At 33.6% G+C, this 17,143-nt stretch overlaps 1 protein-coding gene across 1 annotated transcript in view; it reads left to right on the top strand.

Moving 5' to 3' along the window:
* GUCY1A2 (guanylate cyclase 1 soluble subunit alpha 2) overlaps window positions 1-17,143 on the top strand; it is a 320,948-nt gene that overhangs the window by 228,547 nt on the left and 75,258 nt on the right. Inside the window, exon 6 of the mRNA XM_021926496.2 lies at window positions 3,364-3,507. Coding sequence (XP_021782188.1) covers window positions 3,364-3,507 — 144 coding nt within the window. The remainder of the gene's footprint in view (window positions 1-3,363; window positions 3,508-17,143) is intronic.

A 17,143-nucleotide genomic window follows, 5' to 3' on the forward strand; every position in this document is an offset into this window, starting at 1 on the left:
GTCTTCATTAATGCTGTCTACTAAATATTTCTGACTCTTCTCTTCTGTGCACAAGGTAGTTTGCCATTTCCCATTCTCTATATGTTAAGCATAACCATGTAACTTGCTCTGGTCAATAAATCATGAAAAGAAGATATATATGTCACATCTGGGAGGAAGCTTTAAGAGTTCCTGTACAATTAGTCAGAACCTTTTTTCCTCTGCAGCCTTGATCTCCTGGGCTCTAGTGATCCCAAGTAGCTGGGACTATAGGTAAGGGCCACTTTACCTGGATAATTTTATTTTTTATTTTTTTGTAGAGGAGATTGAGGTCTCACTATGTTGCCCAGGCTGGTCTTGAACTCCGGGACTCAAGCAGCCCTCCTGCCTTGGTCTCCCAAAATGTTGGGATTCCAGGTGTCAGCCACCACGCCTAGTCTTAAAGTTTTATACAATCATGTATGAATTGTAATATGAATTTGCTGTATTTACAATGTGCCCATATTTATTTTGTACTTCATTCATTTATATGTTATATCAGTTGGTAACATATTGGTCCAACTTTTTAAGGAGAAAATGCAACATATAACTAATCTGTGTATTCATGTGCAAATTCTAGAATACACATTTAATGGAATTCAGTGCATCTTTTTCTGAAAAGATAATTGAGATGTTGATGAGGATGACGATAGACATTTCAGGAAGTGATTGTGCTCTAGGAACTTGCATGTTCAGAGCGACTGCAAAGCATTTTGATTTGTGCAGGCAATTTACTGACTATATGTTCTGGTATCTGAAAACCAGAAATAAATATGACAGGGTGGGATAATATGAGGATTAGCAAAGAACATTGTCTTATTAGGGGAAAAATAGTAAATAGCCACATTTTAGATGTTTATTCTTTGATGGGTGTCTTCCTTAGTGAGAATTATTTCTAGGAAGTATATTTTAGTCTTTGGAATAAAACTTTTGCCAACTCATACTGCATTGTCTTTCTATTCTTACAGTATAATTTTATTTTCATTTTTCTGGCATCAGAAAACAGGTCTTAAAGTGAAATTTTTGAATATAATGATAGCTCTGGGGGTATTTGAATCAGTTTTGATGCATATTTCCTGATGATCAAGTGATAAGTTTTGCAGTGTTGGTCCCATGAGCTTCTTAAGTATTCTCATAATATTCCCTAAATTAGTGTTCATATAATTTCATGCAGTATATCTTTTTAATATTGTAGTGTTGGAATGCTTTTACATGGAAATTTAATTTTTGATATTAAAAATAATAGAATATTTTATAATTCTTGGTATATTTATGCTGGAAGCATCTCCATCACTGATGCCTTTTCCTATACAGATCTACATAGCACACAGATCTAGGTGGCGCTCATAAAATGAATGATGAAAATAAGCCAAGAGTGAAAATTACTTACTGTAATTATGGTTAGCATGGTTGATTGACTTATTTATTCATTTAGCAAATATTCAATAAATATTATTTAATAAATAGCTATATCATAGACATTACGCTAAGTTCTGTGAATACAGAGATGAAAAAAACATAGTCCCATTTCTTAAAAGCTCACATCGTAGCCAGGGATACGTATTGACTTTATATAGATACATATTGATTATAGCTTGTGCTGAATGTTAAAGCAGAGATACGTGGAAGTGCTGTCAAAACAGAATAAAGAAAGGATTAGTTCTTTGAGAAATAATTTGATAAAAACTAAAGGAAGGAACATGGAGCACATCACAGAAAAAGTGACACTGGAATTGTGCATTTAGTACAATTTTTCATCACTTCAGCCTAATTAATAATATTAAAACTATTGAGGATTTTATTAGGTTGGTGCAAAAGTAATTGCAGTTTTTGCCATTAAACCACCATCTCTATTGTGGATAATTAGAGAGCTTTTATCTAAAGTACTAGAACTTTTATTCCATGTTCTATGCTGTGGAAATGGGGTAAATATTTAAAATATTTATCAACAGCAATGGCCATTCAGAATGGATGCTGACAACAGAATTAGAAGAGAGTAGACCCATACAGTAGCTGTTGACTCTCAATTATGTGGTTATGGATGGGCCTCTGCACCTCAATTTTTCATCTTTCAAATATCACTAATGCTTATTTCTTTTTTTAAAATTATACTTTAAGTTCTGGGATACATGTGCAGAACATGCAGGTTTGTTACATAGGTATACACGTGCCATGGTGGTTTGCTGCACCCATCAACCATCATCTACATTAGGTATTTCTCCTAATGCTACCCCTCCCCTAGTCCCCCACCCCCTGACAGGCCCCGGCATGTGATGTTCCTCTCCCTGTGTCCGTGTGTTCTCATTGTTCAACTCCTGCTTATGAGTGAGAACATGCAGTGTTTGGTTTTCTGTTCCTGTGTTGGCTGAAAACAATGGTTTCCAGCTTCATCCATGTCCCTGCAAAGGACATGAACTCATCTTTTTAATGGCTGAATAGTATTCCATGGTGTATATGTGCCACTTTTTTTTTTTTTTTTTTTTTGAGACCAAGTCTTACTCTGTCACCAGGCTAGAGTACAGTGGCGTGATCTTGGCTCACTGCAACCTCCGCCTCGCGGGTTCAAGCAGTTCTCCTGCCTCAGCCTCCCTAGTAGCTGGGCAGGCATGCACCATTACGCCCAGTTAATTTTTGTATATTTAGTAGAGATGGGGTTTTACCATGTTGGCCAGGATGGTCTCGATCTCCTGACCTCGTGACCCGCTGCCTCGGCCTCCCAAAGTACTCACAGGCGTGAGCCACCACACCTGGCCTAATACTTGTTTCTTTGATGTAGGATATTTGTGAAGATAAAATGGGACCATGTACATAAAGTAGTTGACACAATTAACGGTATGCAGTATGAATATTTAAGAAACATTAGGCATTACAATTTTTAAGAGTAAGAAAGAACAGACCTGATGAAAAATTACAGATATATCTAAAAGTGTGGAACAATTTTCTTCAGGTGGAAAAATTGGGGAAAAAAATACTTTCCAAAGGAATACTTGAAAGTTGGAAGGAGATGAAGAGATGGCTCTGGAAAAGGCGATCATTTGGAAATTATCTAGGCAAAATACTGACAGTTCTATTTTCGTGGGGGATAATTATTTTATATTATAGTTGTTCCTAATTTCAATGATCATCTCTAGTGATAGTGTTAATGAACAACCCTGGAGTGAGATATCAGTATTTGACTGTGGCTGTTTGCAAACTCTGCTGTGATTATACACAGTTGTCTAATTGCTTAATTTATTGATGTTTTGCCGACATGTTTTTCAGCAACATTTGTGATTGCAGATAACTAATCATTTCTCTTCGGGCTCATTATCATACGTTTGCATTTGATTTGTCTGATTGCTGCAGGTGGAAACAATAGGTGATGCCTACTGTGTTGCAGCAGGGCTCCACAGAAAAAGCCTCTGCCATGCTAAACCCATTGCTCTGATGGCCTTGAAGATGATGGAACTTTCAGAAGAGGTGCTGACACCTGATGGAAGACCGATTCAGGTAACCCTCCTAACAATCTGGTTTGAGTAGTAAGTGCACCATTAACTGGAGGAGGCAAGTAACTCCCTTCTGAGTTCTACTTTTTGTAATTTATAGATCTAGACAAGTTGGGTGCTTAAGGAGGACAAGGAGTGACTAGAGATAACTCATAAATCCAGGAAAAGAATAAATGGAATAGGTCCAAGATAGGAAAAGGTTTGTGGAAGGCAAATTACTGTAGAGGAAAGAAAGAGCTAAAAGACCCAAGGGAAGAACTTACTGTCAGTGACCAGGTCATCAAATCCAAGCAAGAATGATGGTGAGAGTCAGAGTTTTAGAGGTAACCCAAGAAGTAAAATACAAAAAAAGCAAGAAAATGGAGGACCTGCACAACTTCCTGTAGGTAATATACAGCTGAAACTTCAGAGCTCAGAGTTACTTCTGGAGTTTTTCTTGTGGCAGAGTTTGAAGATTGCAGCCTAGTAACTGTAAAAACTTTAAAAACAGTGGAAAGTCCAGATCCTGGTGTGTTGTACTCTTGGTTCTGATGGTCTTCTGCAATCTGAGGTCTACCTCTGGGAATGAATTAGGTCATCTACCGTATTTCTGCTAGAGCCCAATGATGGATCCCAGAAGTGTCATTACTTTGAAATCAGAAATCTTATATTTGGGGAAGTAAACTTGTATTCAAGTCCACCCTTTCATAACAGCTCACCAGCTAAGAGTTAAGAAAACACGGGGCGGGGGATGGAAATGGCTAAAAATGTGAGTACCATCCTAGTTCTGGCATTATAGCAGATTGGGGACCCTGAACAATCCATCTGATTAAAATTATGAAAATATTGGGTTAAATATATTAAAAAATGTTTTTTAAAAAACTATTAGGCACTTCTCTGAGCTCATAGGAAAGGGAAAAACATGACAATTACACTATGTGTGTATACTGAAAAAAAAATGTAATTGGCGAATTTAACTTAAGAGCCCTGTTGTTAGCAATGATAGAAGGAATCTAGGAAATATTATTCCCCCAGAATATGCCAACTTCAATCCTATCCTCAAATAATTTTCACAGATTCTGTGTGTTATAAAAAATAAGGTTCTAGAGTTTGTGGTTGTATTTTTATCTTTTAGTTGTTCTTGATAAGCTGGAAGGTTTAATTTTAATGTTTTAAATGAAACATATTTTATTTTATAATTTGTAAATTTTTGACCTGACTAGTTCACAAAAATCCTTCCCAACTTAATTTCCTAATGATAAATTTGCAGTTTTATAGTATGGGTTTTTACATTTAACCCACCTGGAAGATGAAGGTTATTAAAATGTGTAATAACCTAATACCAAAAACAAAAGAAAAAAGCCACACACACATACACACACACGAAAACAAAGTACTATGGGGAAGATCCAGGGGAAATTATAGATGTAAAAACACAGATCTGGGATGTTTTCAGATATCACACTTATCAGACAGAATTAAAATGACAATTTTTAACGTAACTATAAGAAATAAAAAGATAAGCTGAAAACTGTGAGAAAGGGACAAGACTTGGGAAGGAACCAGAGAACTTCTAAGCAATCAACATAATGCTTAAGAAAAGAAGAGAGAACAAAGTGGGTAAGTTTAAAAGCAGATTAGACATAGATGAAGCAAGAATTTGTTCACTAAAAGAACTGAAGAAATTATCAATAACTAAGTTGAGATATTTAAAAATGGGAAATATGAATAAGAGAATGTAAAATATAAAATATGTGGGAGACAGGGAGGAGAGAGTGGAAAGATGTAATATGTATTCAATTGAGGTTCCAAATGGAGGTAATAGACTAAATACAAAAAGAGAATTATTTTCAGGAACTATTAAAAGATGTCCATCAGTACCCAGACACAGTAATTCCAAAGAATTCTGCAACAGTTAAGTCATGGGAATCCAAAACTAAACCCATCTTAATGAGACTGCAGGGCATCAGAGAAAAAGAGTAATTGATAAATTATAAAAGTGACAGGCTGGGTGCGGTGGCTCACGCCTGTAATCCCAGCACTTAGGGAGGCTGATGGGGGTGGATCACAAGGTCAGGGGTTCAAGACCAGCCTGGCCAATATGGTGAAACCCTGTCTGTACTAAAAATACACAAAATTAGCCGGGTGTGATGGTGGGCGTCTGTAATCCCAGCTACTCTGGAGGCTGAGGCAGAGAATTGCTTGAACCCAGGAGGCAGAGGTTGTGGTGAACTGAGATGCGCCACTGTACTCCAGCCTGGGTAACAGAGCGAGACTCCATCTCAAAAAAAAAAATTATAAAAGTGACATTGATCAGTGTGAAAAGGACAAGGTATTCAATAAATGCTTGGGGGACTATTGGCTATTCATGAAGAAAACTAATTGAAATTGCTTTTGTACTTTATGCATCTTTATACAAATCAATTCTTGGTGTGGGGAGGTAAATGTAAAAATTCATATTATAAAACTATAAATTTATCATTAGAAAATTTTGACAAGTAGGGAAGGATTTTTTGTGAACTCATCAGGTCAAAAAATTTGCAAATCATAAAATAAAAGTTTGGAACATTAAAATTAAAACCTTCCTGTTGTTAAGAAGAACTAAAAAATAAAAATACAACCACAAACTAGGAGAGTATTTTTTGCTACACATGTAATCAATAAGTATCTAGTTAACTTTGTCAGTAATGAAATTAATATAAATTTATAACACTATCATATCTAGTTTGACACAACTTTGAAAGTCTGACAGTGCCACTGTTTGTGAGGATCTGGAGCAGCAGGAAATCTCACCCATAACTAATGCAAGTGTAAATGGTGCAATTTACTTGGCATTACCTGATAAAGTTTAACTTCTGCATATCCTACAACCCAGCATTTCCTCTCCTAGATGTTTACACATGTACAAGTGAAGTACTTGTGCACGTGTAGCAAAAGTCACACGCAAGAATAGTTTTTTAATAGTCTCAAATTCTAGCTAATTCAAATATACATCACAGGATAAACTGGGATATATTTATACCTTGGTATACCATATAGTTGGGAATATGAATGACCTCAGCTACTGACATCAACATGGATCAATGTGAAAAACATAATCTCGAGCAGAAGAATTAAGTCATTAAAAAATGCTGTAGTATTATTCCACTTAACTAAAGTTTAAAACTGGAAAAAATTCTATTTAAAAATACCTGCACTGATGGCAAAAAGTGTAAAAAAAAAAAGGGAATGATTAACACAAAATTCAAGCTGGTGCTTATGTCTGAGGGAAAGATGATGGGAAGTAAGAGGGTACAATAGGGAAAATAAACATAGTATAAAATGTTTTATTGTATTATTCTTCTTTAATATGCATATATATGTTTATATTCAACCATTTAAAAGTGGAAAGAGAGTTTTCTAACCACTCCTAAACTGGGAAAATATGGAGCATGAAAAATAAAAATCTAGGTTAAGTTCCCTCAGGGCATAATTATTGAGTTATTCAAACATATGAATGGTACTTCTACCACTGCCAGGAAAACAAACAAAAGGAATCCTGTCTCAGATTTGCCGCACACTGCAAATATAGACATTCCAGATTGAACTAATCAGTTCTTAAATTTTCAAGCCTACCAGCTGGGCAGGCTCCTCATTTGGGATTGTTTTTGATGTTGCATTTTCTTTTATGGAGAATATGTTTGTATTGAATTTAGCAATGTCATTACACAGTTAAATTACCCGAGAACAAAACCAGGGAACTGTGTTTTACAATGTGTTCATCAATATTTTCATTTGTGGGATTTAATACTAGCTCTTTCAGATAGTCTTATTAAATCAGAAGAGGAAGTATCCATAAAGATTTAATAAGAATGCAGAAAGAGAATTCAAAATAATAAACCACCTTAATAATTTTAGCTTCATTACTAATTTATAGTATTTGCATGATTTGAGATTATTTTTCAGAATATTAATTTGGTTTTAAATTGCCTTCTAGCTTGGTGCTATGGGAACATTTCCAAGCTTATTGAGATAATCTTTTATTATAAAACTGCTGGCATGGTGTAGTAGAGTTGATATGTGACAGCTTAGTGTTTACCTCAAATTATGTAAGTTTTTAGGTGATTTAAATTACAAGTTATTAAAATTGCAATAATTGACCAAAATGCAAACCAGGTTTTGAAAAGTAAATTGATAATTTGTATATGGTTTTATGAACCTTTGAGGCATCCTGTAATGATGGGAAATAGGAGCCAAAATTGTCATATACAGTAGCTTGAAAATGATTGAGTAATGCTCTTGACTAATTGTAAAACTGCCTGATTTTTTTTAATTTTGAAAATAACCGGAGAATGTAGCGTTTTGTTTTTCAGTCTATAAATACTCAAGCAAATTATTGCTCAGTAAGTACTCTAATGAAACTCAGAGGCTACTGCTAGACTATATAAAGCATCTATAAATATGGTCTATCTATATATACAATAAATTCTGAAAAATCAGTTCATGTTGACTTTAATTAGGACTGCTTTTAGAAAGAGTGATTAGAAATTTTTCACCCTGGGTCACTATGATATTTCTTCTGCTGGCTGAAAATATGGAAGAACAGCATTATGACTATTTCCTTTTTATTCTTCCCAAGGGAGAATCTGATTTTCTTTCCCCCCACCCACCGAGACACAGGGTCTTGCTCTGTTGTCCAGGCTGGAGTGCAGTGGCACCATCACAGCTTACTACAGCCTCAACCTCCTGTGCTCAAGGGATCCTCCCAACTCAGTCTCTGGAGTAGCTGGGACCACAAACATGTGGAACCACACCTGACTAAAAAAAAAAAATTTTAGTAGAGATGGGGGGTCTCCCTATGTTGCCCAGACTGGTCGTGAACTCCTGATCTCAAGCAATCCTCCTGCCTCGGCTTCCCAAAATGTTGGGATTACAGGCATGAGTCAAGTTACCATGCCAGGCCTGAATTTTTAAATTTTCAACAATAGACAATTGAAAACTAAAATTATATTTCTATTCTCTCTTTCTTGTTTACACTAGCTATATTGTGAATTCACTAGAAAAATGTATTACTTTACACTGTTCTCTGATCTTGTGAACCTAAAGGTATTTTGAATAGTTTTTAGTGCCGACTGGCTAACTGATAGTAATAGTTTAACCACACTTTGATTAAAATAATCAAATATTTATTACTGCCTATGATTTATTCTTTCTTTAAAAAACACTGTTGATAGGGAAAGGGAAGTTGGGTCAAGGATTAACTAGAGAATGTGCCTAGAGCATATTAGAAAAACAAAGAGCATTTTCACAATTTAAGGCTTTTGAAGAATATTAAGTATGTCCAAATGTCTTTTAATTCTGTACTTAGTTTAAAAACTAGTTTAAAAACTATTTTCATTAAATTTTATCTCATAGGCATACAAATTCAAATTTTCTTCATTAGTTCAAAGAACAGTACATTTTATATAATGAGGCAAGTATGGAGGAGACATTGTGAACTAGAGTTAAACAATGTGTAATCATGTTGTAATACTAATGTGTTTAGCGATCTCAATTGCAAATCAGGGAAATGCTATGAGAAAAAGACTCATAGCATTTCCCTGATTTGCAATTGAGATCGCTAAACACATTAGTATTACAGACTGGTGCGAAAGCAGAAATATTAATGTACAATTTACATGTAATTGTAACACATTAGATTACAGCTCCTTAAGCTTCAACTTTTAATGAGCTTACAGGATTTTTTGAGATTATGCAATAATTATTCTGTAATTAATTTTTAATTTTTAAATAGTCATTGCTATTTGCAAAGGAAACCTGATGTTATTTTAATATTTGGAGGGATTTGGTTTTTAGAAATATTGCAATATTTAGTTAACCCTATCAGATTTCAGCCTGAGACTGTATTTAGAAAAAAGAAAAACTAATTACAGTTGGCACTCCATATCCATGAGTTCTGCATCCTCCGATTCAGCCAACTGTGGGTCAAAAATGTAGTTAGGCCAATGATAGTTGCATCTGTACTGAACATATATAGACTTTTTTTCTTGTCATTCTCTATATAATACAGCATAACAAGTATTTACTCATTACAACACAGTACATATTATAAGTAATCTACAGAGTATTTAAAGTATGTGGGAGGATGTGCATAGGTTATATGCATATACATCACTACTTAATATAAGGGCTGCAAGTCTCTTATATTACTTATAATACCTAATAAAAAGTAAATGCTATTAAGTCATTGTAATACTATATCATTTTGTTTGTATTTTTTTAATTGTTGAATTGTTTATATTTTAATTTTTTTAATGTCATATTTTCAGTCTACGGTTGGTTGAACATGCAGATGTGGAACCTGTGGATACAGAGGGTTGACTGTATTTGATAACCTAATTAATTTTCTAAGATTCTTTGATATTTATTTATAAAACACAAATTAGTACTTTTTAATCTCAATGTGTGTATACTTATTTGAAATGTTCTACTTCTAGAAACTATATACATATAAGGAGAAAAACCTAAGGGATCAGAAAAAACTACATAGGCATTATATAAAATTACTGTTAAGATACTGATCCCAGTTATCCTCATTTCTCATGTTTATCAATTAGGAGTATTTAAATTTGCTTTTAATCGCCTAGATAATGCATACAGTGGCAGTTTTCATAAGTCACTGTTCTGTTGTAACAATAGTATGTAAAAATACTATATAATATTACTGGTGAAACTTATGACTATATAGATATATTTTCCGATAGATTCATCATTCTGCATAGTAAATTTATTTGGAACTAGAAATTTGTTTGTTTTTAAAAAGTATTTATTTAAAGTATTAATATTTGTGAATTTACCAGCAAAGTTGTGAGTCTCTTCTGTAGTTTGCTTCCTTTTAATAATCAATGCCTCATTCTATATACTCTTTAGATCTATTTTCTAACTTGCCAATACTTCCCTCAGTTGGTTGTAAAAATTACTTATTAAACTCATCCACTTGATGCTTAAATGTTGATTATAGCAGTTTATAGTGTTTTGCAGTTCCATTTATCTGACAAAATTTTTCATACTGTTTTTATTTATTTTCTTAAATAAATCATCTGTAATGGTTGTAAACGCTTCTCCTGGCAAGTCAGTCTCTAGAACTCCTGCATTCTATTACATCGTCTGTTCTTTCACTTAATTTTCAGTCATGTTACTTGTTTCCTGTGTGGCTAATTACTACTTTTTTTGAATGCTGGAGATTGTATATAAAATATTACAGAAATAATTTAAGACTTAGGATGATTTTGCAGGGAAATTTTAGTGTGCTTCTTGAAAGAGACTAGGGGTCCTAGCAGTCAGGGTCAGGGGATTTAAAGCTGGGTTTTGATCTCTGTGAGGACCTGTCTACTTCTGGTTCACCTCTGTGTTTTGGTATTACCCTTATACCTGTGATCATGGTCCCATCTCAAAGTGGGGAGGGCTTTCTAACATCTTTGCCCTAGCAATTCTTAGATTCCAGTTTATGTTCCCTTAGCCCTGGCTGTCAAAAATGCTGCTCAGCTTCTCAACCTTTCCATTACCTTTTCTGGAGCCAGAAGATGCCCATAGGATAAAAGCATTCCCAAGTTTGCTGTTCACTTCTCAGGTTTATCTTCTGCCATATCTTGGCACAATAATTTTTCATTACCTTGTTAGCTGACCAGGATAGGGTAATTCAAATGATATAACCTGCTATTTTATATGTATATATGGTAAGTTTCACAATAATTCTGTGAAGGAAGTATTGCTATTATTTCCAGTTTGTAAATGAAGAAAATAAGAATAAAAAAATAGTTAACCAGAGCTTCTAATGTATATACTGTGTATACATTAAATAAAATGATGTTAAATAACATTTATATTGTCAAATCTTCCTATTGCCTTGAATATTCCATTAAAGTTAGACTTTTCATGGCTTTAGTCTACAAGAAATTTAAATGTGTGTTAGATGTCCTCTTTGAAAAAGAAGAAGTCAGTTCCCTATTTTAAAGGTATTCCATTCAAAAATAAAACAATTAATTTTTAAATTAGAAAGTAAGAGAGATTCTAGCTGCATGTGACAGTGGTGGAGAGGCATACCTGTAGTCCCAGATACTCGAGAAGCTGAGGAGGGAGGATGGCTTTAATCCAGGAGTTTGATACCAGCCTGTGCTGGACAGCATAACAATACCTTGTCTAGAAAGAGAGGGATTGATTAAATTCAGTTATGTGAAAAAAAAAGAGTGTTATTCTATCGTTTTGAAAACTGCAGTCACTGGCCAGATTGGGTAGGAGATGTATTATTCATGATGCCCTGTTTTTTTTCTGTATTTTCCCCTTGTTTATTGTTTGTTGTGGATTGTAATGCAGAGGTTATATATTTAAATGTTTTATATTAACATTATTTCATAGGGTAGTCATTGAATTTAAATATTAGGTCATATTCTATTTATTTTTATTTATTGAGCACGTTTGTTTTAATCATAGAATTACTCTTCTGGCACGATGCTATAATGCTGAACTTTAATAGACAAACGTATTTATAGACAAATCTATTTATTGAGCACATTATTTGTTTTAATTATGGAATTACTCTTCTGACATGATGCTGTAGTGCTGAAATTTAATAGACAGAGCATCCTTAATGCCTTACAATTCCTCCATAAGATATCGGCATAATGATTTAAAACACAATATTGCATCTGCAATATGTATGTCAATGAGACAGAATTCCACTGCTAGTTTATTTTAGCTTTTATCTGTAATCATGAAAGATTCCAATTTTATATAATCACAGAATTTTAATCATATTTTCAGACCATGAAATAGTTGATCAGGCATACATTTCTAAAAATGCTAGTCTTACTGAAAAGTTTTATTATGATATTTGTCAAACAGATTTCCCAAGCAGTCCTTCTGTGAAGATATTTGCATATTGATGGTACAAGAAAAAATAGTAATAATAAGTTAGTGAAAGGAAAAATAAAACCGAGTGATGGAAATAAAAGCTAAACTGATTCACATGATACTGTGCATGCAAAGCACAAAATTGCTTAGTTTAATTTTGTGCAGCAGTCTTTTGACTTTCACATTTTTGGAAGAAAAATATATTCTTTAGTGGAGACATGGTTTACGTATTTTTTGTTAGTTAAATATTACCACTACGAGGATAACTACTTCTAAATAAGTTATCATCTATTTCATGTATTTTATCCTGCTTCTTGTCTCCAGTGTCCCACTAAGACTACTGATACAATGTCCATAGAAGAGGCTAAAAGTTATATTAGCAAAGTCACTCATTTTTAATTTGATTTTTGTGTGGTGTGCTTAAGAAGTGTGAAACTTCCAAGCATTTAGGAAGCTCATGTTTTTATTTATTTGATTTTTATGTAAAGAATAGGAATCTCCATCTGCCAATTGTTTTTCTCCTGTAGAGACAGTAAATGTGATTTCATCAACCCATTTAGTAGGTTAGCCCATTATCTTTAGCATATGGTCCCTTTCTTAGGTGTTTTTGAATGGGTTTTTAATCTTTTACTTAGTTTCTTTTAAGGCTATATGCATATAGGCCAACATTAGTAGCCTGACTCTTACAATATGAAAAATGACATGAAAATAGCAAGATACAATACATAAGACAGCAATGTGCTATCTGCATGCTAATCACACTGTTGATTTAGTTAGCTTTTACATTTTTGACCTTTTGAGATCTCATATCTTGTTTCAAATAAGTTTAAAAATTATTTAATCTCTTTAGTTTTCTAAAATTACAAAACATAAAATGATCTCTGAAAATTAGTATTACAGAAGATAGTTAAAATCACCTATAATTTACCAACTAATTATAGCCATAGTTTACATTGTTATATATCATCTTCAAAGTCTTTTTATATACATATATTCAATACAAACACATAGAAGGTATGGACTTAAAAAGTAGATTCTTTTAAAAACGGAATAAGCTTCATTCAACTTGGTAATGTCATGACACACAGTGTACCAAAGATGCAGAAAAATATGCAGAAAAACCTTGGTTAGCCCTAGGAAGAATCTTTCATTATTACTAACTCACTTTGGTTTTGTATTTTTCTGTTCCTACAATTGAATTTTTGAGACACTGGAAGGTAACTCTTTAGTCACCTGAGTTGCAAATGTGGTACTAACAATTCAGTGTCACAGGTGCTTTTCAAAGTATGTTAAGCTTTTTGTTGATGTCATGTCAGGCATATGGCAATTGTCTGGGTCACCACTATAATATTCCTTATTTGGAATGTGGTTTCCTAGCAACTCTTGCTTTTTCCTAATAGCTGAATTGATTTCTGCACATTTGTAATGCTTCCTACTGCATCAGAAATTGTAACCTTGTGTATAAATGTTACAAGACCAAATGTACATGTAGATTCAATTTTAAGAAATTATTTTGCTTTATCACTTGCCTTTAATGTGTTTGTTCAGAGGTTAAACCAATCATAAAAAATGAATTTAGAAAATCTCATTAATTCAGACTCTTCAGGGAAATATGGTAATTTTGACAACAATTCCAAAATGCATGCAAATAGTTCTTAGTGGGGGACCCTGTGAAGTTGAAGACACAGAGTAATTTTGATGGTCAAATGACCATGTAATCAGGAGGTTGTTAGAAACACAGGTCCAGAGTATGCATGGGGTGTCCCAAGGGAGAAAAGGCTTACTTTGGAGGCTTGCTGTTTCAACTCACATGAAGCCTGATTCCACATGAATCTGGCTGGATTCTTGCTGGCAGCAACTTTTACTCATTTATTCAACAAATGTTTTTTGAATGCTTACTGTTTTCTAAATAATTGGTGAGGTATTAGGAATGTGAGATAAGCAAACCAGATACGTCCCTGATCCTCCCAAGAATTACAGTCTGTGGAACCAACAACTACACATTCCTAACTTGGTGAGGAAGGAGAAATAGACACAGTTTTGTCTCAATACCCTTTCCACCGTAATATCGAGAGGTTTGGGTTAGCCTTTTAGAAATATCTGTCAAAGTCTTTAAATTCTTTGTAGAGCAAATATTCAAGATGTCATTTACATTCAGACCTACATTATTTTGGTGTTTTTGTAGATTTCATATGTTCTTAGGGAAATGGGGTTGAAAGGCATTAAAAACCAACTGTATGGTAGTGGTTACCTTGACAGTTTACATATTATCTCAATCTACACAACGACTATGAAGGGCATATATGCAATTTTTATATACTTAAAAGATAAAAGACATTGGGGTTAAAAATATGTATAAGATTATGGAGGAAAAATGCATATTGGACCAGACTTGTACCATGTGTTTATGCACCTTTTTATTCCTGCCCCCAAAAAACTCTGCAAAGTTTCATTAATCTTATTTTACATGTAAAGAATTTGAGATTTAGAAAGTTTATATAATTTGATCAAGGTTTTGTAGCTAGCCAATTGCCGAACTAAATTTGAATCCAGATATATCTGTTTAGAAAAAAGAAAAAAGCTTTGCTGTTTTTCATTACAGCAAACTGGAGAATGCCCAGAGTAGAATTTTACTACCTGAGTACTTAATAACAAGAGGTACTTCTCACCTAGTGCTTACTACATGCTCAGCATTATGCCAAGCTAGGGTGCGTGAGCGCTCTCTCTCTTACATGTCCTCTCCCTAATATATATACATATACACATACACCTGTATAATTAATTTATTAACATGTATGCATATGTTTTAGGCATATTTTCATATTTGTGAAATATGCCTATACTGTGTATACATAATCATTACAACAATCATGAACCACAAATTAGATGTTATCTCTATTTATAAATGGGAAAACCAAGACTCAAAGGTTAAAGGACTTTTTGTCAAATAAAAGTAAATAATAATACTAAATGAGAACTGATTCAGAATTGGAATTCAAATCTGTTTGACTTCAAAGTCCATCCTCTTAACCATTACCCTATACTGCCACTCAAAATATAATTAGAATGTATTTAATATGATTTCTAATCTTATGACTAAGCTAATAACTTTAATCTTCCTTAAAAAATTATTGCTTTTCCCTGTTCCTTAAGAAAGAAGTGTGAAGATGTAATAGCAGTGCAATGTCTCGAAGGCACTCTAACTCGAAGTAAACTATTGACTATAACTCTACATCAAGATGTTGAAATAATGAGGACAATTATGTCGACATTTAACAGAATGAGTTGAAAATTGATAGTTCTATAGAATTTCAAAATATCTGAAGAAAAATTAAGTTGGGAATAATATTGAAATATACACTTCTGTAATATTAGCTTTTTATAAAAAAAAATAGAAGAAATGATCTTTTTGTGGAAACATAATAATCCAAAAACTAGGAAAGCAGAGGTTTAAAACTGTATCAGAGAATCCAAAAGGCATATTTACTCTTTTGGACATACTATTTTCCAGATGGTATCAGTTGATCCTTTTGGATATTAAGTTATCTAAGATTATTTTTTATTTACAATAATGAAAAGCACTGATTGAAAATGAAAAATGTAGTCGAATAGTTTGATCAGTCAGCCTGCAAGCCTTTACTGAATGTCTCTCATGTGCAAAACCACATAATTGAGTTGCAGACTGAACTGCATGAGTGCCAAATACTAATCTGCTTTTTTTCTTGGCTCTCAAGTCAAAATTCTGTCTACACAATACCCAAACATCTGGTCACTTAAATCCATTCAGTCACAACTTCAATTGACCGCCCAGATTTGGATTCCATTCAACTTGTTTGCCTTAATTAATTAGTTTATCTGAAAGCTATGTCAAATAGGCAATAGCCTATGTTTAGTTATTTCAATAGTACTTGGCATCTTACCTATGACAAGGTACAGTTATGGAGGGAAGAAAAACACAGATTCTATTCCTCCCACCTCCATCAAGCTTTTAACAGATTTGGTGTTGTTTTCTGCCTCCTATACTGTTTGCCTTCCTCTTTGAGTTGGTCTCACCCATCTCTCACTGCCCCCCACTCTTAGGACCCCTCGGTCTCCATTTCTCTCTCAGTTCCCCAAAAGTGACATCAATTTTCCATGAATTACCTAATAATGACTTACTAACAAAAATTACATTGTTATGAATAATGTGCGTAAAACTGTTGATACTGGTTAATTTAGGGGAAAGAGCTTTTTCCATTTTTAATCTTACAGTTTTATATCTGTTCACATTTTCCAAATATATGTATGAATTATTTATTCACTTTTAGTATCTATAGAAATTATATGGGAGATGACATCATAGACCATTTTTCTTTCCTTCTTTAAAGTTTCCTATACTCAAAATAACTCATAAATATAATTTCTAAATGAAGTAAGCACAAATTCTCACTTATATATTTGGTTCATAGGAATAATCAGCAGGCAATGCCTAAAACTGCACAGAATAAAAAATCTTATTGGCTAAAAATTGGTGGGAGCATCAAATGTCTTTGACAAAATTACACTGTGAAACATTTGGCCAGCCTAATGAGGGTTTATAGAAATAATGACCATAAAAGAAAACTATACTGGCAGAAATTAATATGAGCAACGTACTGCTTAATGAGTCACAAAATCATCACTGTAAAGTTTCAGTGGGAAAGAATTCATGTCAATTAAAATACTTTCAGATACAACTGGAAATGTAAAATATTAGAATCAATTTATATGTAGTATATAGAAAACAGATCAAG

The sequence above is a fragment of the Papio anubis genome, chromosome 12, assembly GCF_008728515.1.
Source record: "Papio anubis isolate 15944 chromosome 12, Panubis1.0, whole genome shotgun sequence".
In the NCBI taxonomy this organism is placed as follows: domain Eukaryota; kingdom Metazoa; phylum Chordata; class Mammalia; order Primates; family Cercopithecidae; genus Papio; species Papio anubis.